This window comes from Dermacentor variabilis, chromosome 6 (assembly GCF_050947875.1).
Source record: "Dermacentor variabilis isolate Ectoservices chromosome 6, ASM5094787v1, whole genome shotgun sequence".
Lineage (NCBI taxonomy): Eukaryota > Metazoa > Arthropoda > Arachnida > Ixodida > Ixodidae > Dermacentor > Dermacentor variabilis.
Window position 1 is genome coordinate 165,909,199 of NC_134573.1, and position 26,034 is coordinate 165,935,232.

Genomic DNA, 26,034 nt, shown 5'->3' on the forward strand with positions numbered 1-26,034 from the left:
TGTTCTGGTGCGTTACTTCTAAGTATCTGGATGGAGTATTGGGAAAGCGGTACGGGGGGGCGCACCCAAGCAGTGTCCTTTTATCTGCGTGGCTCTGCACCATAAGCTTTCATGATCAGGGATACCTTGGAAGACTTTGTATTGTCAGTTGTTTTTTCTAGCAATGGCTACTCCGCCTCCTCGAGCTGTTCTGTCTCGGAGGATTAATTTGCAGGAAGCTGGAACGACTTCACTGTCCTGTATACGCGCGTGAAGCCAAGTTTCTGTTACAACTAGGATGTGTGGATTATATGAAGGAATAAAGTTTCAAATAACCCGACTTTGTCCACTCTATACTGCGTGCGTTAAACAGCAAGACTCGTAAAGGTTTGGTTTTATTTTGTCACATCTTCTGCACATTTGATTTCCCTGATACAGCGGCTCTGGATTTTGGTTCACGTGCAACAGCGGTACCGCGGTTAATTTCCTTCTCGGTTATTTCACAGGGTACCAAACATACGTCGTTCCATTGACTTTCAACTTGTCAAAGGAAAGCGAAACTCTTGCGCCCTTAGCCTTCTCATCTGCGGCTGAATGCCATAGCTTGGATAGAATGTTTCTTTTGTTTCGTTTCTTTTTTTTTTGAAAGACCATCAGCTATAGATAATTGTGTGACCTTGAGTTTGTTACAACGCGAAAAAAATCTTGTTTTCTTCCCCCATGAAATCGTACAACCCCAGAGTGATAGGGCGCGGGCGCTGTCCGCGACGAGTAGCCGACCCTGTGGACTTGCTCCAAAGGAGTTGATTTCGACGCCTAGCGAATGTTTAAAGATATTTAGTGTGACTTTGTCTCCCAGAGACTTGGCGTCTGCGTCAGGTTCTTCAGTTACACCATATAATAATAAATTATGTACCCAGTAGATTTTCTCTTCTTCTGTTAATCTTTCCGTCCCCTTTTCCCTTTCCCCAGTGTAGGGTGGCCAACCGGGCTGAGTCCTGGTTAACCTCCCTACCTTTCCTTTCTCATTTGCTCTCTCTCTTCTCTCTCTCTCTCTCTCTCTCTCTCTCTCAGCGGCTCCTATTCTCTAAATCATAAACCTCATTAGCGAGTTCACAGATATTTTTAATCATGGTTACATAGAATTTTAGCACTCGAGCACATTTTCCTCGCACTGTCGCAGACGGACTAAGTCTTCTTGAATTGCAGTCAATCTTACTTGCATAACAGACACGGTCTGTTCGACTTGTCTTAGAGTGTAAGCAAATTCTTTCAATTAAGGTGTTGTTCGTGTTACCTGGTTCCTTTAGTATTTTAGCAAGTCCTTGGTAGAATCCCTATCTGTTTCATATTCTGAGGACGGACCTTGATTTAGCGCAACATCGCCGGATGTCAACATCAAAAGTCATACCATATTATAACAGCCACGTACAACAGTAACAAAAATATTGGACTTATAGCCCCATTAGCGTTACGTCATTATCTCTACCGGATGGTACTAAGCGTTTACATCACTGACCTGTGAGAAAATAAACAATTAGTGGCTCCGGCAGGGGGCACCAAGCCCCCTGCCGGAGCCACCAAGCTCACTCAAGCGATGGATAGGGAAGCCGCTTCTCATATCGTAACGGGGAAGTGGATCGACTGTAGTCACATGTGGCGTACATGTAATCGTGGCGTGGCAGATTTCTACCTGTAATCCGGGCGTCCCATGAGGCATCGCAGAAGGGCAGCTGGGTGGTTTCCGTTCAGCGATCCAAAAAGAGGGCACGAATTCCAGGCGTTTGTAGTTCCCGGAACAAAACCACTGACGAAGAGCTCGCACAAGCTATTCGAACCCTATACTTTTGGCGGTCTGCGGCATTCATGGGCATTTGGTGAATTGCTTCAACTCCTACTACAATGGAGCACTAACAGTCTGTTTCCGTTCTTCTGCCTTTAGCTTTGTTTCATCCTCTAAAAAAAGGTAGTTGTGCCATCCTTAAATGGCAGTCTTGTTCCACCTGTCAGTGCGATGACGGGCCTTCGCCTACCATCATTGTGCAACACCACCGTTGCGGCGAGACAAAGAGGAAGTAGGCGGCGTATCTTTTGGAGTTGAGTGCCGAACCCACTGACTGCTTTTCTGGATGGTTATTCTCATTAGAGCATCTGTAAATAAAAGCGTTTTATCAAAAAAAATTTGGTGGATCTACTGGGTGCTCGGCTACGCAACCGTGGTGCCCCACATTTTACAAGGTGTGCCCAGTTAACTTTAGGCAAGGTTTTAAAGTATGCCGAAGCCCTCTAGATGGAAATGAGCAAAACGCATGTTGTTGGCTAGCGCACGGAGCAAGTCATGCTATTTTCTGCATTCTGCTAAACGGCATAATTGGTGAAGGTTGACTGACCAACTTCGCAAGCATCAACTTTAGAGCAAAGCTTCCAATGAGAAAATTATACAGTGTTTTTAGGAAACATATATTTCAGTGGTTTTTAACGTGCTGCTACTTGCGTAATCATTTTCTGCTGTGTCCTAAAGGGAGGCTGAGAAATACGAAAAATGGGCACATGAGCAGTCCGCTTGAGTGCCGCGATTTTAGTGCTTTAAAAGGTGCCGTGTATGACGGAACATTGTATTTACTTGTCTGGTTTGTTGCCTATTCTTCTTATCGATATGGTCTCACGGGTTTCTTTTTCCTTTTTCTCTCACGGGGTTTTTTTTAAGACGCATAAAGATAATTACGAAACAAGTAAGGAACTCAAATCTGCTGAATTAGATGTTTCCTAGAAATCAACAACTTTCTTATTGCAAGTTTTTTTTCCCTAAGGTTGATACTTGCAAAGCTGGTTAATTACTCGTCACTAATTACGTAATAAAGCAGAATACAACATAATGGTTCCACTTGCTCCACACTATTGCCAAGGGCATGCGTTTGGTTGTGTCCTCGTAGAGACCTTGTGCATATCTTAAAATCTGGACTTTAATCAAGTGGGGCAACCTACACACGTCCATTTCTTTGCATCAGGAATGTTCAAACACCGGTGTCATTTTCACACAACGGCGTGATTGTGTGTTCGGTCGTGTTCTACATGCAGTGCACATTTCTCTATACACTTTCTCTCTCTCTATCTCTCTGTCCTTTTTTTTTCGCTATCTCCGCGTTACATGTGAAAACACACATGAAGCACGCATGCTCAACCGGAACTAGAAACACTATCGCTCATTACACCCGTACAAGAAAGAGGCTCCCAGGTAGATGTAGACTTCAAGTGGTCAGAAGTCGTCGAAAACGAAAGATGAATCAACGCTAAAGACAAGGTCCCTTTGTTCAAACGTTGACTTCAGAGAAATCTCGGCGTCGCTTACGCGGCATCCGTTGGCCACAACCACAGGCAGCAATTCTTCGCATGCACGCTGGTGACACACGGAAGTTTCGTTCACCACACATCGTGTGCTCTGAATGCAGCCTCATAATTAACAAGACGCCCCCTCCCCCTAGCCCCCCCCCCAAAAAAAAACACACGAGTAAGTAATCTAAGCACACAGCAGGTCTGAGGCCCTCAAGGTGGGTTTCGCTTGCGCTTGCACATCGCTGCTTCTCGCTCTCTCTCTCTCTGCGATGTAATCGGAAGAGCAGTTTGTCGTGGACAGACAGAAAACCGCTTGATTTCGAAGCTGTCTTGCTGGTCGGACCCGCAGGGATCGCGCTAGCGGTCTTCCGTCGACCAGCCTTGAGATTAGATTGCTGCCATAAAGGCCGGGTCACGTCGACCAATCACGTTTATTCGACTCCTCCTGGGGAAGTAGAATAGCCTCGGTGTTGTACGGCGAAGGAAAAGCGTTTTTTTTTTTTCCCCAGTCGAAGCCGCAGCGTTGAAAAGCGGAGACGACGTGTTTCAACTAACACCTTTGATGGACGTGCGACCGGCACTTCAATTGACAACCGTAAGACAGCTACAGGACATTACTCCCAATTATTCGTTAGCCTATTACCAAAGCATATTCAAATATTATAACTTTAAAATGAACGTTTTGGGTGTATCTAGCGATTCTGGGATTGTCCGTCACAACTCCGCCCAACTAATCTTATCGTTAAAAGGGCTAACCAGAATAAAAAACGGCGATGATCCAGCAAAACTTCCCTTGATAGATGATAATTCATTCATTCATTCATTCATTCATTCATTCATTCATTCATTCATTCATTCATTCGTTGATTCATTACATCGCAAGTAAAGTGGGACATTAGGTGATAAAGGTGGTGAGTGTTTGAATCGATAAGAATAGTATTTGAAGGAATCACTGTCACTGGTAGTGTCAATGGGAGTGGTAACAGCATACTAGTCTCGAGAAGTCTGTACACGAATGAAGGTTCTGAAATGTATCTATACAGACTCGTACAGGGTAGGTGGAATTCGCATGTGTTACCCTGGCACTACGGTGGGACCAGCCATGAAACCTTCTTGAAGCGGAAACGTTCGAAGACTGTTTCATGAAACTTTCTGCGGCTATCTCCTTTCCATTAGATCATTTGGTATTTCACCAGGTATACTTCATATTTGGTGCATACTCTGCATTTCATGAAGTGCTTCTCTTGTGGAACACATCTCGCCCATCTCTGTGTTTTTCTGGATTCCTCACTGCACTTGTCAAATCTGCCGCCCCCTAAAGCGCAGTGATGGATATACACCGCAAGGACCCTCTCGGTTCCCAGGGAAGCGAAGAAATACATCGAGCGATAGCGAGGACACCGAGCTGTAATCCACATCAGGTGACGAGTCCTCGGAAGACAGCTTTCGACTTGTCCAGTACCGCAAGGCCAAGCGAAGAATTATCAACGCATCTTCGGCGTAGAGTTCGACCACCGTGAAAACTGCACCGCAACGATGGCCTCACTCCATCCTGTTTGTGCCAGAGAACGCTACTGACAACGTACGCGTCCTCAATAGGCAAGCACTCTCCGCGTATCTAGAAAACACAGTGCCGAACGAGATGAAGGATATCAGGATAAACACTCGGAGAAACATCCTGGCAATCCATGTGTTGAACCCGAGCGCGCTGAACGCACTACAACAAGTAACGCAGCTGGGGAACATCAAGGTCCGATCCATCGTGCCAACGAATGGTGCCACAATAACAGGAGTTGACAATGACATTGACAATGAAATACTTAACGCAGTCCTCCCAGTTCTCATAAAACCAGCAAGTGAACACAACATCATCGTGCACGTTGGTCGCCTCGGTAACACACGTCGTGTGAAGATAACGTTCAAATGCGACTGTCTTCCATCCTACGTGAAGGTTGGCCACATTCGCCGCCAGCTTCGACCATTTATTCCAAGAGCAATACAATGCTTCAACTGTCAGAAGATTGGCCATGTGAAAGGTGTTTGCAGAAATTCCGCAGTTTGCCCTCGATGCGCCGAACCCCACTCAGAAGACAACCGCAGCGCAACCACGTTGAAATGTCCTAACTGTCAGCGTGATCACTGCACCTCTTCCAAAGACGGTCCCCAGATCAAGAAAGAGATCACCTTTCTTAAACAAATGGTGAGAGACAGCTCTACCCACAAAGAGGCCGCTGAGAAAGTCCGGCGAAGACGACGTCACCATCGAAGGTCCTCACGACGGAAAATATCAACGTCGGCTGGCGTGGCGTAGCGGTAAGAGAGAGAGAGAGAAAGATGCAAATGAGAGAAAGGCAGGGAGGTTAACCAGACTTAAAACCTCCGGTTTGCTACCCTGCACTAGGGGAAGGGAAAGGGGAAGTAAAGACGGAAAGAAGAGCGAGGACAAAAGTAAGGTGTGAAAGAAAAAAAAAGAAAGGACGGGATCATTACAGTCTTTCTGTAATGTAGGTCGGCTTGTCAAGCAGCACCGTCAGCGGAGGTTCCCAGCACTTCAAACACCGATGTTGGAAGGGAGAAAACTCCCAGATAAATCTTTACGAAGGAATGAGCACCACTTACGCGTACACGACTGGCAGAAGAGCCACAGCAGAAGCCGCCCCCAGTACTGCAAGGTGCTCTATCCGAGGAGCCGCGGAAGAAATGAGCAAATGATAGCTCTTTCTAGGCCTTTAATGAATGCCATTCGCGTGTTGCTATACAACACGCACACACCGTCTGCCAGAAGTGCGCTTCAAGTACTGGACGCTCTGAGCGCGGTGCTGGCAACCCTTGAGTAAATCATCGCTCCCCAGCCACTGTATACTTCAGGGATGAATTCCGACTAACAGCTATCTTTCAGTGGAATGCTCGTGGACTCGGAGTGCGCATTTCGGATTTCCGTCGGTTCATGTATGCGAATATGTTTACCATTATCGTCATTTGCGAGGCAACCTTATGGAACACGATCAAGCTTTCTGGATATGAATCGTTTATGTCGTCAACTGTTGGTGAAAACAGTAAGGTTTTGGTGTTCATTCGCCGTGACCTCACCTACATTCATCAGCCTGTGCCACCTAATGACGATAATCAATATATGTGCCTATCTCCGTCAAGTCAATTCGGATAACCGCACATGGTGAATAATCGCCAGCTTGTTTCACTCCGGCTACAAGACCTTCGATTCCTCCAGGGTGCCTCGTTCAGCCAAAAATCAACCTGACAATACCTGGCATCACGACAAAGGCTGATCTATCGTCACCAGCCCTTAAAACAACTCATGTTACTACTTTTGTAGATAGACGAACTACCGCGATTCTGCGCGCATCATAACTCCCTGCCTTTCCTCTTCATCTCTCTCGCTCTCAAAGGCGGAAAACTGCAAGGCTATACCGTTAGGTCGTTTGGGCGAAGTCTACAACGGTGGCTGCAATAAAGAAGAATATACAGCAGCAAGCATCCTCATGATTACTGACCTTAATTTTCCTCGCTAAACAACAATCAATCCTTTAAGCCTCTGCGTAACGTTCCCTCCTTCACAAACTACTAAAGAAATCAAGGCCTTGAGGGGTTGGTCGAGCACGACAGCCACTTGAAGCCCTCGACCTCTCCGTGGTGGCGCCGAAGCCCTCAAACACGGAAAAATAACGACATCCATGCCAGCATTCCCCGCTTTTGTTCCATTTCATGTTAGTAAAGAATACCTTATCATAAGGAGTATCGTATACTTAGCTAGTTGGTTATGGTGGATAGACTTGGACTTGTTGATGAATGAAAAACAGCGCGCACACAACTTAGTGTCAGCGCTGACGTGCCGTCTCTGCCTCTGTTCAAATTTTCGTCGGCGCGGTCTTTCGCTGGTTGGTAAAGGAACACACGGGCCCTTTGTCCTTTGTCGAACACCAAGTAAGCCAGTGTTTAAGCATACGGCGGCATCGACAAAAATCCATCAAGTGGTTATTTAGCGATTCACAGATTGGATTACAGTCGAGCTCGTATATAGCTTGTTTACCGGCCTTCCGCGCACTATGCCGATGTTCCTGTGTCCGATAGCTACTTCCAAAAGCATTTCTTAAAAGAAAATTATTATTTCGGTTCTACATTCAGTGTCTCTAACCATCTTTTGGTTCAAATCAGATGTTGTCCAATCAATATTTTGATATTGGCACAGAGCCTTGTAACCGTCTCAAAACAGTGTGCCACTTTACGACACCAATGTCAAAAGAGAACGAAACGTGCAAAACATTTTTATTGCATGCCATATACCGACAAGTATGACCCCTCTTAGGCGTTTCCACATCATTTGCTGTGAAGCGTGTAGATATGCGGCCACTTTATTTTTTTTTTTAGCCCAGGAAACCAGCCCCGCGCCCTTCTGACAAAGCCCGTAAAATATATACTGTAATAAGTAACGGACGAGACTTAATAAGTAACGGACGCGACGTGCCTGAGGCAGTTCCTGAAACTGGATTGAAACGACAAAATAAATTATTGTGGAGGAGCACTGCGCGGCTCAGTGCGACCCAATCACGCCGCACACAAGGGCAAAGCAGATAAGCTGCTGGTGTCGCAATTCATTGCGGCACAACTGTGTCATGCTCGGCCACCGAATTCAGTGCGTCGTGTGAATCCAGCTAAATGGGACGCTTTGCCACATTGTATAGCCTTCGGCACTCTCCCTGGGTATGGTAGCTAACCGGACGCTTTTCCGGTAAGTTTTCCTGCTCTCACCAGCATGAAAATTTCATTTTGGGTCAGCTGACACTGCACGGTTCGTTGTATGTAGTGCACGATAAGCGTGAACATGTACTGGCTACTCCATAGTCGTGCAAGGCTCGCATCAGTAAGGAAGCGGTTGAATGTCGGCACTGAGGCTGTCCCCGTGTTTATTTCCTTTGTTTATTTCCTTCGTTTATTGAGAGCTATACTAAATATTTCTACCTGCCTCCCTTCGCGTTCTTCGTCTCAAGGCAAACTGTCCCAAATGTGCAAAGGGAAAGTTATTTGTCAACTGACGTCGAGACGGCAGCTGCAGCAGCGGTTTCTGATAGCGACACATACATGATTTACAAGTCGTGTAAAGAGTCTGCTGTCGCACACAGACGTTCGCACTGTCCTCTTCATTGGGTCCTCTTCAAATTTTATATGCGCGGCGGCGAATAGCTCGAACTGAGAAATAGACGCGGGCTGATCGCGACGTTGCAACAGCAACTTCCCAAGGCGATACTTGACTGACACGTGATTCGTAAGCGTCGGCTCCCGCATCTATAAACGATCGCACCGCCATTTTTTTCACTGCGATATTTTCTTCGTGTCCAGCGCTTATCGCCGTGAATCGCTCGAACCGAGCGAAGTACGCAGGCCGGCATCGAGGCGGCACCTGCTGCAGTGTCCACGCGGGCGGGGGAAAAAAGCATTGCGGCGCATCGCCAAAAAGAGCGGGGTCCGCGCCGTGGCACGCAGTGCCGGCGGCGGGCGACCGTTGCACGATCGATGTCTGCCGCAGCCCGAGGCTTCCAGGTGAGTCTAGGTTGGGGGAGGGGGAGGCTTCCCAATCGATGCACGCGTGAGTCACGTGACAGGGCCTGCAGCGCTGGCCACGCCAACGACGACGACGACTGGAAATCGCGACGCGACGTCCCACAGCGCCCGTCTGGCGTTGTCGCCGGCGGGCCGCACGCTGCTCGTCGCTTGGTGTGAGTGCGGGCCCGATGTGGCGTGGCGCTTATCTTTTCTCTCAGATCGAGTTACGCGTTCATTGAATCTCGGTGTCCTGCGTATCGACGCACGAGGAGGCGCGACAGGTGATTTGTTCCCGAATGTTTGTCCCTAGTCGAATCTGGTAGGATGAGGCGAGACTACAGCTCGGAAGAAGCTTGTGGGGAAAGAAAGGAAGAGGAAAAAGCAGGCGGATTAACCGCATGGTGTCTTGGAACCGTGGCCGTTTAGCGAAACACGTACAGAAAGGGCAGCCAAGGACATTGCGCTACTTTGCATCCCCTTGCCCCTCCCCCAGTACAGGGTAGCCAACCGGAGATAATCTCTGGTTAACCTCCCTGTTGTTCCTTTGCCTTTCTCTCTCTCTCTCTCTCTCTTTCAACTGACATTTAGCTCTAAAGTATAGTAGTCGTCTCGGCGATGCACCGAACATGATACTCGTGACAGTCGTTGACAGCTGAAGAGGATGCTGCTTTTGAAAGGGCATTAGAGGTTGGATTCCGCAACATTTTGACGAGACACGTAGAAGAGAAACACACACCACAAAGCGCTCTGTGGTGTGTGTTTCTCTTCTGCGTGTCTCGTCAAAATGTAGCGCAATCCAACCTCTAATATGCTATACCAACACGCCCAGTGTTCAACCTTGGCAAGTTTCTGAAAGGGAACGCGGGGGAGCCTGCAAGCGAGGAAGAGCAGGCGACGGTGTGGGTGACATGTCGGGAACACTTGGAGCTGTACATCTAATCACTAAGGAAGTGCACATGCCGCAAATATGGGTCACAAGTGACAAAGAAGGCTGCACCGCTAACCCCATTGTTACCCGTTTCGCTTCCATTGAAGATCCAACCGTCCATTTTATTTTTTACAAACGTTGTCTTGGAACTTTCGCAGGAAGCGCAGTTTAACTGCTTGGCCATAGGGCCCTTGCCACACCAATATTTATTAATAAAGGTCATTATTAGACAGTTTTACGCAATACACGATTTTACACGATATTACAAGAGAAAACAAGTGTGACCAATCTCCTCTGTTAAAGTGTAATACCAATTATGTTTGATGCCGTAGCATTTACGGGTAATTTAAGGGTGTTTGGCGTTGTACGTTATAGCCGAAAGGAGCTTCGAGCGAGAGGGAGGGGCGTGGCGTCGAAAATGAAGAAACTAAGCCAAGGGGTGAAGACGAGGCGGGTGCACGCATTTACATCAGCGCCAAGTGACAGCCATACAGTTTCTTAATTTTCTTTTAATGAAACTCTGCCGCTAGTATCTACGAGAACTGCAAATATCGAGGTTCAGGCAGAATGGGAATGATAGGCACTTCAGGCATTTGCCTAAACTTCGTGCTTAAAAGCCTTTGCGACTTTGCGACTTGACCACTCTCAACAACAACAAAAGAAAAATGGTCATAAATGCAACTTTTCGCAATAATTACGCATGCTTGCAGAGACTAATTGCCTTGCTGTATTTAAAGAAATACGAGTGCTTGGAAATTTGGAACTGAAAAGCGTAATAATTAAAGTCATAAGAGAGTTTTTGAAGCCACGGACGCGAAGCTTATAGGCAAATTCAAATCATCAAACGCATCGACTTCGCGAGACCGTCACATCTGAAGAAGAGACGGCCGCTGCTACGTCGGAGAGAGGATCGACATCGCCGGTCCGAAACAGTGCGAAAACACTGGGCTGCAGAAACATTCAAGCAGCAAGCCGCTCGCATCGAAGTTGCCCGTACAAGGAACACGCGTCCTTAGAAAAAGGCGACGGCCGACGCCACAATTAGAACGTGAAGCTCTTTGTAGGGCCAAGGGTGAAGCTGAGAGAAAGTGACTTAAGCGCGAGACGCCCTCGACATACAAATTCAATTATTGAAAAACGACATCGGCCACGCCTGCCGCACTTGGGATACATTGTGCTTCTCACAACCATTACTTGCACAAAATATACCCTCATAGGCTACTTGCAGCGTAATGCTCACGTAAAAAAAAAAATTGAAAGAAAGCTTCCTGAGCTTCTCACAGAAAATGTCTCAGAGTTTGTTTCAAGGAAATCACGACGTCCATTCAACGCTAGTGTCCCGTGGGAGATGAATGATTGATCGAGTCCCACAAATGCTACGCTTCACATCTATCTCAAGCAATAACCTGAGAGAGATGTACAGTGATGTACAAGCAAGAAATTACGCTGTCTATATAGGTGTATAAGTGTAGGCGATAGCTGCCAAACAAGTTCTGGCACCGTTTCTTGAATTCTAACATCTTTAATGCGAAATCATTATATGCCCCATTGCACAAAAATCAGGCGTTGTAGACGGCGGGGTGACCGAATGATGGTACCAAAAATGGCCGACGGCAAAGACTAAAACCACATAAAAGAACACTCAAATTGGCGTCATTTTTCTCAGGGAGGTTCCTGTAAACTAATGAAATTAATGCTTTTGAAAAGAAAGCTACGTGAATTTCGGTTTGTGCGGGAATCGAACTCGGGCCTCGCGGTGCGAGACGGGTACACTGCCTCGAGGCCACGGCGGCTTTTTTGTCCCCCGACGCCATTGCGGCTGCACGGTTCTAGTTAACTGAATGTGTGCCTAATACGTGCCTCATTGCGGACGTCACGTTCCATCCATCCGGCTGACTAAACGTGTGGCGTAGTGCGTGCGTCGTTGGGCACGTGATGGTGCCGCCAATGGGTAGGACGTGGCGCCACGTCATGAGTGTATCAAATGAGTGCATAAAATAAAATTTGAAGGAGGCTTAAGCTTCGCCTTTAAGTGTGGAACGCGATAGCACGCAAAGATCCCTGAGTGCTTCTCAGGCTTCCCGGCAATTGCAGCTTATGCTACCGTAATGTTGACCGGCAAACGCTGGTGGCGAATGCTGTGCACGAAGGCGAGCTCTCTGGTACAAACGCGGCCCCTTGCGTGGGCCACGACGTGTGGAGGCGAGCGCCATCTGGCGGTGTTGCAAGGAACCGGGCGCGCCGCTCTATGAATGGTAGAAACACTGGAAAAGGGCTTCGTGTTTGAGTTTATGCCTGTCACAATTATGTTTTCTCGTATATTCAAATTACATTGCGAGGCTGTCATGTCTGTCGGTTCTGTGTAAGTCGTACTTTGCAATTTTTTTATGCATTTTAATTTGAGAAATTCAATTAGTTCAGTAACTTCTTTGCGCTACATGGATGGCCGGCGTGATTGTATATACCTGGTTCTGAATGTTTTTTTTTTTTTCGCTAGAAGGCGGTCGACGCTGGATACAGGACACTGACTCTGGATTTTATGCGACACAGAGCCCGTAATGTGCTCAGCGGTCCTTCGAGTTACGAACTCCTCGCAGGCAAGCGGGCGCGTTGAGATGCTTGGCGCACTTTAATTTGGCCTTACCGAGGCGCAGTTGAAACGCAGGCGAGAGCTTGCTACGGGCACGGAACACGTAGAAAAAGAAAGAGGCGATTAACCAAAGCGACTATACTGCCCTCGCATTCCCTCACGAAAGTAGTCTTAAGTGTTTCCGCCTATTTTTTTCTTCTTCGCAACGTCCGGTGGTGCCCTTGTGCTATTATAATGCGGCTCATGCGCATGACTTTTCGTGTACAATTATATTGTATCAGAAATAAACCTTTAGTTGGAAGTCAGCGCTTGTGTGTTCCGGCGTGACTGTCCTGAATATAATGTTCAGCGACAGTCCCTCGCATCCGTTCTAGCACACCTTCACACTAGACCATTGTCCCTCGAAATTATTTTCACATGCCACCGACAGAAGACATCGCAGCTGAAGGCGACGAAGGGACTACTTCGGTTTTTGAAAGAGATGGGATTGGACAAGTGGCTGTGACAGTGATGTCACGTACCACGCAAGAGCGATGGACTCTAACGGACGATGTGTGTACTGTGCTATGTGCTCTCTCTCTCCTTTCCCCATCTTTCATCCCCCCCATCCCACTCCCATGTGTTGGGTAGCAAACCGGTTAAGCTAAACTGGTTTACTTCCCTGGCTTTCCTTCTCCACTTTTTCCTTCCTTCCTTCTGCCTCGTCCGTTATTTCTTTGCTACGAAGTTACATCCTTAGCTATCAACTAGCCCAGTCTCCAACACTGATAGAATGAAGAGTTCGTGGAATTTATTTTTATTTTCGAAACACACTTAAATTTAACATGTAGCTCCATTACACTTCTTTAGCTGCATCACTATTATTCTCCCATGACAAACCACAATGAGCAATCGGTTGTATAACATAAATGCATTTCTTAACTTTTTACCGAATCGCCTTCAGACACAGTTTGCAATTGCGCAGACATAACACTTGCGGAGTAAGTGTGCTCAGGGTGCCTGATGCTTAGCGTATCTCCTCTCGCTTTTTGTGGCCGCTAAAGACTGATCAAGGACGCGTACTAATTTTCGCGATCTCTTTCTTTCTAGATGGGCGAAAACTAAGTTCTCAGCATACCAAAGACTGGCTGCGCGAGCATCTAAACCACCAGGGATACTTAAAACCAGACAGTCTGCAATAAAGCAGCGAGACCGACCGCGTATGCCAGCGCAATAGCCTGCACACGCGTGCGCAAGTGTAAGCACAACTCCGTTAATGCGTCTAGAGGTTTGTGACTCGCACAGGCACGAGGACCGTACACGACAAATGCTTCACTCGTTAGCGTGGCTTGGCCGTTCAAGGGTGGGCAGTAAACCGCGCACTGCTGTCGGTGCCCGCCTTTCGGACGCACCGTTCTGTACCGAGCCGCCCGACCCATAAAAGCCTCCTCCGTGGAGTCACACCACCACGACCACACGGGAAGATGAGAAGCGGACGTCAGCGGAACAAGAAAACGCGACCGTAAATGCCGAACAAAAGCGCGTGGCGCGCCGCTCACAAAAGAACGCCTCTTTTGAGCTCGCTGGCCCGTACGCCGACACGGCCTTTGAACAGGCGCATACAAAGCAGCCCGGCGCGCCTCTGCTTCGATATCTCGTACGCACGCGGTCACTGCGCGACGCACGAAGCTATAGGTGCGCTTGGAAGACCCGGAGTCCAGTATCGCGGCCGGTGTATATAAGTATCCAATTAGCGCCGCTGTTTAACTAATACGTAATGCATAGGAAGTAGGGATACTCTTTTACAAATAAAGGGAGACTTGCGATTTGAAAGCCGCAAACTGGGTATCAATAATAAGCGCAGCTGAAGTGACAGTTTAGCACTCCAAGATGTCCAAAGCAACACATTTAGCAAGAAGACAGCTTTAGTAAGCGAAAAAATGCAGCAAAACTAGGACAGGATTAGCGCAATCACAGTACAGGCACGCTGTCAGCTCACACAACGTAACAAGTTCCCTTTCTGAGCGACGAATTGTGCTTAAACACTCTTAACAAATGGTGTTATTTAAGTTATATTCCAACATGAAGAGAGAGACGAGATCTGAAAGGTGAGCGAGGTTAACCGAAAGCCAAACATCTAGTCTGCTACCCTGAACTTCAAAAGAGGTATAACAGGAGACAGAGGGATCAAAAGAACGGCTCAACCAAGTATCGACGCTAAAGTAAAAGGGGACGTACAGGGTGGTTCAAATGAGTCGTCATTAAATGCTGATTATATCTCTCTAATAAGTCTCTTTCTATCTCTTTCCCACGTTCATTATTCACTCATTTCCCATATTGTTCGTATCGCAGGTGCAATTACGTCGACCTTGTCTTCCTTATCCTCGACATTCGGTTGAGCCTTCTTTTTTTTTCTGGAAGTGGTTACAAGAGAGCCATTATGCAGATACGCCAAACCCGTGTGAAGTCAGCAAAGAAGACCTCGTCTTCAACAGCACACAAACTCTACGCGCACGGCGTTAGCGTGTGACGTGCGGGAACATTCCGGATAGCCCGCGCGCATGGTAGTGCATACTTCGCAGATGACGCTAGTAGTAATACATTTTTTCGAGATCCACTGTTTCTTCTGTTGATGTCTAGCTTTTTCATTCGCCTTCTTTTACGCGCACGTGCATTGACGTTGTCTTCTTTCGAGTTGACTTTCGTTGACACAGCTTTTTAAGGAAGTCAGGTGGACCGATCACGGAGGGGGAGGAGTCTCGAATGCAATGTGGTAAATCTTTATTATATTGGCACTAATTACGCCCGTAGCGTTACTCTTACCTACTGTATGACTAATCCTTGCTTTTTGTCTAGTTGACACCTACATTTCGATACATGTTTCGGGCTCGTACGGCACACCAAAGAAATGAAATTGCCCCTTTTGTTAACAGGTTATAACTTAGCAGCCAGATCCTAGATACGTCAAACCAGCTTGAAGTTATCGAAGACCTTTTCTTTAAAAGAAAGGAAAGGAACACCAAAAGCGCATGAAAGAAAGCAGGTTGGTTAGTTTATCTGGAATTTGCTACAACATCACTCACTGATGCTACACGCCGCTCTCTAGGCATGGGAATGAGGCGCCTTTGTTCCCGCCACTGTCAGAAAGGTAGTAACGCTCGGCGGAACATGGCTTCAAGACTCCAAGCCGGCCTAGCTTGGAATAGGTTCGTGAGCTACCCATTTCACGACAGCTGATCTGGATTATGGCAACTGCCCGCGGTCCCTCCAGTCGCAATTTTCCCCTGACTTAGTCATGTCTTCTCGCAAGACATATTCGGCTAGTATGTCACGCAATTTCCTTTCCTGAAACGAAAGAGGAACTCAGTTACACAGGAATCACTTCTGTTCATGTCTGCTAGTACTTCAACCGTGACAGTCGGAACACTGCCAATATTTCTTTATTCGTCTCTCTGCAGCGATTTAATTCAAATAATTAGTTTATTTAGCCTCTTCGATCTTTCTTTTCCGGGCCAGAATCAGCAGAAGGAACATTAGCCGAGTTTACATTAATGCGACACATGCGTGTCGCATTCTTTAGCGCAACACGGTAATTACTATGTAAGAGCGTTTAGAAGTGGCGCATTCCCCTTCGTTCGAGACAAGCTGGAACCTGTTTTCTGCCAGTGAGCGGAGGATAGCACTCGGCGACAGCCGTCTCTCTCCCTCAGTGCGACACGCCGGCGTTTACATGCACCTCGCAAGACGACTTAATTCTCCTTCTCGAGCTGCGCTCGCCTGTCGCATCAATGCGATTCGACGTCCTAGCGTATCACCGCCGTTTATACGAATACGATGTGCCAGAAATGTGATGCGATACGCTTCATGTAAACGTCGCTCCTCATTAATGACCTAGTCGTGCGATGTATGCGGCCAACGTATGTTGCATCGAGTCCCTATTGTGCCCACGAATGCCTCCGAAAGTCCTGTCTGCGCACAATTGGCCCATCCACTCCCACAACACCCAAGTTCAGCGTCGAGGAGGTCGCCAAGGAAAGCGTTAAACGGACGTGCAATGCGCACGAACCTGTAAGAAAAAGTTTTTTCCAACGAACTGGAAAGGAGACGAGCGATGGAGAGAGAGAGAGAGAATCCGAAAAATCCGAATAACTTAAACGCTCAAAGGGGACAACGCTCCACGTAAATTTATGGGCAACGGTTTGCACAAGGGTTATACAGAGATGAATGTGTTTTCCAAAGTATAAATTATTCGAAATACGAAAGTATGGACAAAATACTCATATCAAAGGAAAACACCATTTTACCAGCCCAATCTCACGAGTCACAGGAAGAACCTCTGCAGGGTTTTTTTCCCGTTCCTTTTTTTTTTCTTTTTGCTTGAGCGAATACGGGGGTGACAAAATGCAAGTTTTCCGGAATTTTCAGAAATCGCCTGTTGCAGATAACATAATTCTAGTCCTTTAACTGGATTTTTCAGGGAGGCAGATATTACGTGCAGAATAAATCGAAACACATATTCAACTAATATGAATCAACTCACTCATTAGCTTCCTGATTAAGTACTTTACAACACATATTGCGATTTGCGAAGTAGAGCCTGTGAGCTTGCAAGGCGTTTCCACTTGAAATGAATTTCCAGAATGACACCACTTTTTGATATGCACCATGAAACTCGACGTAAACATGCACTGTTGTTCCACTTAGTTTTTAGACAAAATTCTCTTTTATGCATTGAAGCAGAAAAGCAACTGCAACGCCTACGTACCTCGACCCATACTTTGAGAAATATGTCGAAACTGGTGTCATCCTGGACATTCAATTCAAGTGGATCCGTCTTTCTAACTCACAGGCTACCACTTGTAAATTGCAAAAAGTGTCGTAATATAATTTATTAGGAAGTTCATTAGTTGCATATGTGTTTTGATTTCTCGTGCTGGTAATGTCCACCTCTTGGAATAATCCAGCTCAAGTACAAGAGCTATCTGCCACCGGCGATTTTTAAAAATTCCGGAAGACTTAAAAATTATCACTCCTTAAATATGGGATTTGTCATCTTCTCTCTTTCCTCCTTCCTTCTCTCATTTCTATGCTTGTAACCGTTCTTCTTGAAGAGTGATGGCGGGCGTTGTGCATGTTCAAGTGGCAGTCACGAGCCTTGTTCCATATACTTTCTCTCTCTCTCTCTCTCTCTCTCTCTGCCAATTGTTTACGCGTTTGAAACCAAATCTTAACAGTAACTGTCAGAACTTGGCATTTATATTTCTTTCTCTGGGAAAAATATAATAATACAGGCGATTTGTCAACAACGTATGCACAGCGAAGTCTAGGACTGAGAGCTGCGTTACAGATTACGTCACTTCCACTGCATAGAAAAAGGTTGGAAGCTTTCCTAGTTTTCACTAAGGCATGGGCGCATTTCTGTGACACTCGAACAAAGCTGGCCTCAGCACAAACGTAGCTTCCACGGCCCGTGCGCGCACCAGGCTGTCTGCGAGGACCGCGTCGAGCTCAGCAAACAGAGCCAACGCCGGCGTGCGTAATTCACTTACGCTGGCCAGGTGGCTCGATAAGGTGTCAGTCTCCCTTCCGCGTCACTCTTTGCCAACCTCCTTTTTGTTTGCGCAGATCGTTGGAGCGTCGACGTGCATCTCAAGCTGGTTATATCTTTGGTCGTTGTGGCACGCGTCTCGCCTTTCCTTGTCTCTATTTTACTTCATTCAATCGCTAGGGGAACGAGTCTGCGAGCGGCACTCGATTAAGTTTGGCTAGAGAGCTCTCGCGTATCGTTTGCTTTTCGCACGTCTTCAGGAATGCGCATCGACAGGAGAGCTCTCGCATTTCGGTTGCTATTTCGCACGTGTTCGGGCATGCGTGCCCTGTGCTGCCTGGAAAGTGGCGCGGTCGATATTGTTGCGTGTAGAAATTACCTGTTACGTGTTACGTGTAGAAATTTACTTGAGGGAAGACCGCTTGATTCATGTGCTCCATAAAGCTGTAACATTTCTAGACCGAAACAGCCAGAGGTGCCACTTATCTTCATCGACAATGGATAAATATTGCGTCGCCTTGATTACTTCCTCATTTGATCCCTGCTGTACGCAGCGGTCATGGAAGATGTTGCAAGTAATGAGCTGCGGTCGCATTCTCGTGTAAGCGAACATATTATGCAACTGCCGCGGGCCCTGCTCTGAAGATTTGGAAGACGAGAGAGAGGGAGGGAGTGAAAAGCAGATCACGCGCACAAGTTGTATTCAGGCGCTGCAGCTGTAATTTCATTGTAGACGTATTCATTAAGCGGTTATATCTGAGTTACCAAAAAATAAAAAAAACTTAAAGAAAGAAAAGAGGCTTTCGTCCACACATGGCACGAAAAGTCGAGCGTGATAATAGATCGTCAAATACACCTAGGGATCAACTACACGCACAACTGCAACCTTCTCAAGAAGCAGCTTCAACTGCTACTTTGTCGAAGTTGTTTCGTAAATGCTTAGATTTAAGTTGGTCTTCCAGCACGAAATGTTTTCGTCTTGGAAAAGACTGCTTCGTCTTTTAGGTTTGCGTTGAAGACTCAGTGCAGCAGCTACTCGGTCGATCGTAGAATTCGGGATATATTATTGAGCTTTGCACGCGCCACCACCACGCGACTCACCATAATATTCGCTACCACTAAATTACGACTACGAAATTAGGTATTCAAACAGGTACGTAAAGTTAGGTTATGATAGTTTCTCAACACAAAATGAAAGCCATCGTGCGCGCATGATATCTGCAGATAAAGAAAGAAAAGAAAAAGGGGGAAAAATAATGGGCACAATTCGTAAATGTTTTCAATCGTATAAGCGCTCTTCGCCACTGGCTGGCCACCTTCGCTAATGATATGTCCAGCATCGGGATTGGCTGTAATATTCTCTTACGAATAAATCCATCGTATAAGAGCTTTTTGTGAATCCGGACCAAGATCCTTAAGCTCAGCAGAAATGAGCCGATCGTACTGGTTCTATTGTGACAGTTTAATTCAGACACGGCGGAACGTCACGTAAAAGATTATGCGGATCTGGCGCACAGACTGGAATGTATGTGAAGCGCTGTTTTAGTGAAGCGTTTAATTAGGTGCTATAACAAAAGTTCTAGTAAAACTGCGGTATTATTCTTTATCTCATTTTTATCTCATTATATTTTATCTAACCTCATACGATTAATGTTCATGTGTAATGGACACACAGGTCACAAATTTACTGTCATATAATGTTTACGTTTAGGCAAGGAAAATAGAGATGCAAATGAGAGAAAGGCAGGGAGGTTAACCAGAGTTAAAGCCTCCGATTTGCTACCCTTCCCTAGGGCGAGGGAAAGAAGAAGTAAAGACGGAAAGAAGAGCGAGGACAAAAACAAAGGCGTGAAAAAAAAGAAGACGGGATCATTATAGTCTTTCGATAAGGCCACTCCCACGTAAAAAGGTCAACGAAGCCTTGACCGACCTTTGGTGCGACGACAGTTCATGTCGGCATTCCAAGAATGTCTGTTCTGAAAGTGGCCTGTCGTCAAGACGTGCCAACACGGACGCTAGCGACAGCCGGTGCGCGCTGTATCGAGGACAGCGGCAAAGGACGTGTTCTGTAGTCTCCTCGCCGCCGCAGTGACTGCAAGCCGCGCTCTCGTCCATACCGACTCGGTATGCAAAATATCTTGTGAAAGCGACACCAAGCCAACGTCGGCAACGTACTGTCATCTCGAGTCGAGAGAGTGCAGATGGGGGTCGAAGTCGAAAGGACGGGTCCAGTCGGTACAGACGTGCGTGCTTCAAGCTTGGCGTGTTCCGTAAAGATGTTAAGGCTTCCTTCGAAAGCACACGAATTTTAATTGCTGCGTCTGCTCTTGAGAATCGTGTGGGGTTAGTGTGGAATTGTATGGCATGGTACGGCAAGGACGATATCTGAGCATGCAGGTTTCGAAGCAACGCTCGTGACGTTTACAGGAAGAGAATTTTACGCCACGGCCGCTTTGCACTGGTGAACAAATTTTGCTTCCATTGAGTGATGAGAAAGCAGTCACAAGTAGGTTGCGAGTACATCGCATTGGAATGTTTATTACCCGTGACAGCGCTCACAGAAACAGTTAAAATTAAATTAGGAGGTTTTACGTGCCAAATCCACGACCTGATTATGAGGAACGCAGTAGTGGGGGACCCACCTGGTGTTCTTTGAGGTACACCTAAATCTAAGTACACGGGTGTTTTCGCGTTTCGCCCCCATCGAAATGCGGTCGCCATGGCTCGGATTCGATCCTGCCACCTCGTGCTCAGCAGCCCAACACCACAGCATAAACAGTTCTGTATTGTGTGTGTGTTTCTTTTCTTTTCGCATTCTTTTTCTCTCATCTGTAGCATCCTTTTTTCCCTCCCCCGGTGGAAGTTGGCCAACTGGAGATAATATCTGGTTAACCTCCCTCTCTTACTTTTGCCTTTCTCTCTCTCTCTCTCTGTGTGTATATATATATATATATATATATATATATATATATATATATATATATATATATATATATATATATATGCGAGAACAGGCATCAGACGGCAAGGAAATGTATAGCGGCGGAGAGACACGACACAGCGCCGCCACAGACAGCAGCATCTAAACCTTCAGAAGTCACACAGTTCTCGCTTGACATCGCATTCGAGTAATAAAAAAAAGAGAAAAGAAAAACAGGCGAAGCAACCAGATACAGCTATTCGACTTAAAGCAGCAGAAAAAGCCAAATACATTCAAAATAATGGTTAAAGAATTAAGTGCGAGCCTGATGACGAATATTTATTGTAGTGATGATACTTAGGTAGCGCTTGTTGTTTCGTTGCGAAACTCAGTATATAACAGACCGAGCAACCAGCGCACCTGTAACGGTAGTATGCAGATGGCTGGCTGCGCGCACCCGCTGACTCGGTACACGTGTGTTTGCCCTACAGTGTGCGGGCCAAGTCGGGCGACGACGTAGTTTCCGTAAAACGGAAGTTTGCGGGAGATCTCGAGAAAGTAGGCTTCTGCGGCTACAAGAGCAGAAGCAAGAAATGGCGAAAAAGACAGAAAGGGCGCGCCGCTTGAAAAAGCGAAGAAGGTTCACTCCATCTCGCGGAAAGCCCGCCAACCGGGCGTGTCTTGCATGCGCTGCTCTCCAATGCATGGCGCTGCGCAAAAGAAAAAAAAGCGCATCTGCAGATGCTTGCGAGCTACACGATTCTTTAGAACGCCGGGGACCTCTTTAGCGTTGGCCAGGGCTATCCAGATGTTAAATTCTCCGTATATATAGGCCAGTGTAATATTGGCCCCGCGAAATCATAATTTCCTCCTTGAACTTTTAAGAAAGATAACAGAGGCATTGACTTTCCGAAGATCTTTCTTTAGAGAAAATATCATAGAAGTGCATTTAAAAGACATCTTCGAAGCAGGTTTATGGCAGAAAATAGAGCCGAGTAGGATTTAGGAAGCGTCGCAGACGAAGCACCACAGTGAGTTGTTTGCCGCATCATCCCTACGCAGAACGGTGTGGACTTGTGCCGGTTCTGATTGCGAAAGGACTCTTTCTAGCGCATTTTCTCGTGATAAAACGAGCGTGTGCTTGCGTGTGTGTGCGGAGAGAGAGGGAGGGGGGCGGAGAGAAGAGCAGTGCGTGCATCAGCGCTCATTAGCTCATTGCCTCACATGTTACCCTGCAGAACTCCGCAGAATATGTTGTCCGTCACACCAATCACCGGATTCGCCGTAACCTACATGCTTCCGAAACCATTAAGAACAGGCAGCAGCCAGTACAGCAGTAGTGCAGTACATAACAGCGAAGGTTCATGGCAATGAGTACACGGCCTTTGGGAATCGCAAAGGTCGCTGAACCCTCTATGCGATTCACGTCGCTTTGAGTGTTTGTTTCCTAGCTGAAAGCACGCAGCACATTGTCAGTTCTGCAGAACGCACTCGACCAAATGTGGTGCACGCAAACTTGGAAGCATTAAATGTAAGCTTAGAGAGAGACGCAACGAAGCAAAGAGCGAGTGCTACAAGCGCTGGCCGTGTCGTAAAGAAACAGTTTTGATCTTTCCTTCATCTGCTAAGAAAACCAAGATCGCCGGCCATATGCGTAGAACGCCGTCTTTTTGGAACGCTAATGTGTTATTATGCATGCGGGCTGCCAGCTCCTTGGCATTCTTCCTGATATTTTCGGACCGGCGCCGGGTGTACTTGCTTATATATGCCTCGGCATTGCTCTCTCCCGATCATTCTCTTCTCTGCGTTTCACTCTCCCCGCTCCGTTATTTCTCTTCTGGTGGGAAGCCGTGTTCTTTGGGGAGAATGCACCTGCCGTTAGCCTGTTTATTTTCGTTGCTTCCGCAGAGCGCTGTTCTTGCCACGACTGGCGTTTTTCTTTTCTTAGCTGCAGTTGCATTCATTTTTCTTCATTCAGTCATGCGTTATTGATCTTATTTCATTACATTTTCTTTTTCAGACAGAGCTGCGGACGCACGAAGTGACGGTGGTTCGACCAACATCTCCGAACAAAGGCCTTCGAGTCTTTCTCTTCCGAGACAAAGCTCAGCCGTTCTCAAAGAAAGCGCCGTAGTGATTCGCTGGCCGCGCGCAACACAGCTAATGAACGGGAACAAAGAAAGAACAAAGACTACTTGGCGGAACATGCGTGGATAGCCTGTTTTCGCGTCCGGTGTGCCGAAGAAAGAGTACAAAGAGAGAGAGAGAGAGAGAGAGAATGGTTGGAGTGAGGGAAGTACGATCGCAGATTTCCCCGATGCCAGAGCGTGTTTTCCTTTCCCAGCACACGAACTGTGATTGGAGGTTCGAGCCAAAACAAATAGGGGCTCCCTTTAGCGGAGACAAGGAATCTATTGAGCCTAACAGGGTGATCGCTCTGAGGATCCTGGAAGCACCTTAAGCAAACACCGCGCCTGTGGGGCAGAAACCTTTGTGCGCAATCCAGCGTGCTTTTCGAAGGCGGACGCTCGGCGGGCATTGAAGCGTCCACGGCACGATTTTCGTATTATATAAGACTTCCGACAGCGCGAAAGGGAGTGTCTCCGGCGCAACTCACTTCCTGAAACAGATTTATTTCTTGCGAGGCTTCAGCAAGCCTCAGGTGGGCGGAATGCCCGAGTCGAGAGTGTTCCGTTCCAATCGTTTAGTTAGTTGCCGTCACCTGTCACACTATGCAGTTTAGACAATTGTTTCGAGCAAGGAAAGTGCTATTGTCATGCTCGTAAGGGTCAGTCGTAAAGCAAAATGTCACCAGACGTGCTTACATGCAATCGGGTTTCATGTGATCACTATGCCTAGGTACGATGTGGTGATCAGTGTTTAAGATACAAGGAAAAAAGTAAGGCAAATATATCTGAATTTCTAATGTCAAGTGTAGCTGATTATTTCCAACTGAATTCAACTTGAAAGCCAAGAATTCAGTTTGCTTAGTTCATGAAAGCTGCAAGCGCGGTCGCGCTACGTAAATAGCCACGTCTAAGCATTTTGTGCTCATCTTACATCGCACGATTAAATGCGGAACATCATTTTATACTACCCCTGTATTATGCTGGCATTCTAGAGCAGTACTTAACATTTGAAAGACGCTTGGGTGCTTGTTGTGATTGACTCTATAAGAGATCAACGCGTTTCCACAAACCAAACTTTCAACATATATTTGTTTTTGGTTCCATCTTCAGTGCACGCTGCTTGCTCAAAACTGAAGGCGACCTTTAACCGCAGCCATAGATAGTATCTTCTTTCAATCTTGTTGTTGAAATAACAGTCTCAATACGGATCCCATTTAAGGCATACGTTTGTTTTCGTTATTGGCAAGTGCATCTGGTCAGAAACAAAGAGGCATTTTCTTACTACATTGCCGAGTGTAAATAATGCCATTTCGACTTGGCTCCAGCGCCTTCTTTTGTTAATACTAGCATTCGTTTCAATCAGTTCTTACGACAATTTTTTTGCTTTACGCCATATAACGTTCATCTCTGCGTAAAAATCGCTGTACCAAATGAGTCCACAAGCATCCATTACCGACAAAAACAATAATATCAATCAATTATCAATCAATCATCAATTAATCGATTAATCAAACGCGAATAATGTGACGACCGGTTTCGGAGTAAGAAATATACCGCTGTGTCCCTTTCTCACCGATCAAACCTCAGCGTCTCAAGGTGGCGGTTCTGCTCGTAGAATATTCCTTCCCTCAAGAATTGGTGCATTTTGTTACCGTTTTGTGGAAAAGCTTTTGGTAAGGTTTAGCGGATAGTCGGGCTTGAACCTCACTGGGAAATAGTGCCAGGTGGTGTGGAGAACGAACAAAACAAAATGCAGAAATAACGACGAGTGAAGGAAGGGGAACTCACGAAAGCCCTGTCAAGTACCTGGCTTGTTGGTTGCGGCAAACTCCCTGCTGTGCTGGTGGTGCTTGATGGCGTTCATCCGGCGCGCCTGCGGCACGCTGGGCGCCGCGGCCGCCGTCCCCGTGCCGGGCGGCTCGCCCACGAAGCGTCGCCGCTGCTTGGGCAGCTTCTCGCGCGCTTGCGTGTGCGAGTAGAACATGGTGAAGTTGGACACGATCACCGGCACGGGCAGCCCGATCGTCAGCACGCCCGCGAGCGCGCACAGGGCTCCGACGAGCATGCCCACGTAGGTCCTGGGCACCATGTCCCCGTAGCCCACTGTGGTCATCGTCACGATGGCCCACCACAGGCCCTCGGGGATGCTGGTGAAGTCGTTGCGCGGATTCGCCTGTAGCCTCTCGGCGTAGTACACGAGGCTGGCGAATATCACGATGCCCAGCACCAGGAAGAAGACCAGCAGGAAGAGCTCCTTGGCCGAGGCCTTGAAGGTGTGTATGAGGATCTTGAGCCCGCGCGAGTGGCGCGTCAGCTTGAACAGCCTCAGGATTCGGATGATCGAGAAGAAGTCCAGGATGTCGGCGTTTTCCAGGTCCGCCGCGAGGTGCTGGAGCAGCATGTCCGAGTAGAAGGACATGGTCGCGATGAAGTCGATGATGTTTATGGGCGCGCGCACAAAGTCGAGCTTTCGCGGGCTCACCACGAACCGGATGGTGATCTCGAAGGTGAACCAGGCATTGCACACACTCTCCACGTAGAAGAAGGCGTCGTGCGCGTCCGTCTTGACCTTGTCCAGGACCCAGGCGGTGGTGTTGCGCTGCGTGACGGTCCGGTTCACGATGACGGGCACGCGCATGTTTGGGTGCGTCTTGAGGCAGAACGAGAGGATGGAGACGCAGATGAAGAAGACCGATATGACGGCCATGACCTTGGCGGCCAGCGAGGAGTACGGCTCGTCGAAGAGCAGCCAGATGCGTGGCTTGAGCCGCTGCCAGCAGGACAGCTTGCCCGCGTAGTAGTCCTCCTCGACGCCGAACTTTCGCGCCAGCTCCTCATCGCTGGGCTTCTCGTTCTCGATGTCGAGCGTGTCCAGGATGGCCAATGTAGCCTGGGTGTCTCTGTATACCGTGTATGTCATCCAGCAGCAAGGTTCGACCTACGCACGACCGATAGGCATGTTTGATGGCTTAAAGAAATACAATTCTTTCATGTGGCTGGTAGCTGAAAACTAATCTCCATTCATTGCGATAAATGATTTACGCCAATTTGTATGCGGGAAGACGTCCC

At 47.3% G+C, this 26,034-nt stretch overlaps 1 protein-coding gene across 4 annotated transcripts in view; it reads right to left on the minus strand.

Moving 5' to 3' along the window:
• Nucleotides 1–26,034, minus strand: part of LOC142585677 (potassium voltage-gated channel protein Shaw-like) — a 117,941-nt gene that overhangs the window by 33,233 nt on the left and 58,674 nt on the right. For 3 of the 4 annotated variants that reach the window (XM_075696620.1, XM_075696618.1, XM_075696619.1), the window contains one exon: nt 24,772–25,903. In XM_075696620.1, coding sequence (XP_075552735.1) covers nt 24,772–25,903 — 1,132 coding nt within the window. Of the gene's footprint in view, nt 1–24,753; nt 25,904–26,034 lie in introns of all 4 variants that reach the window. The other variant, XM_075696621.1, reaches the window with a different exon arrangement.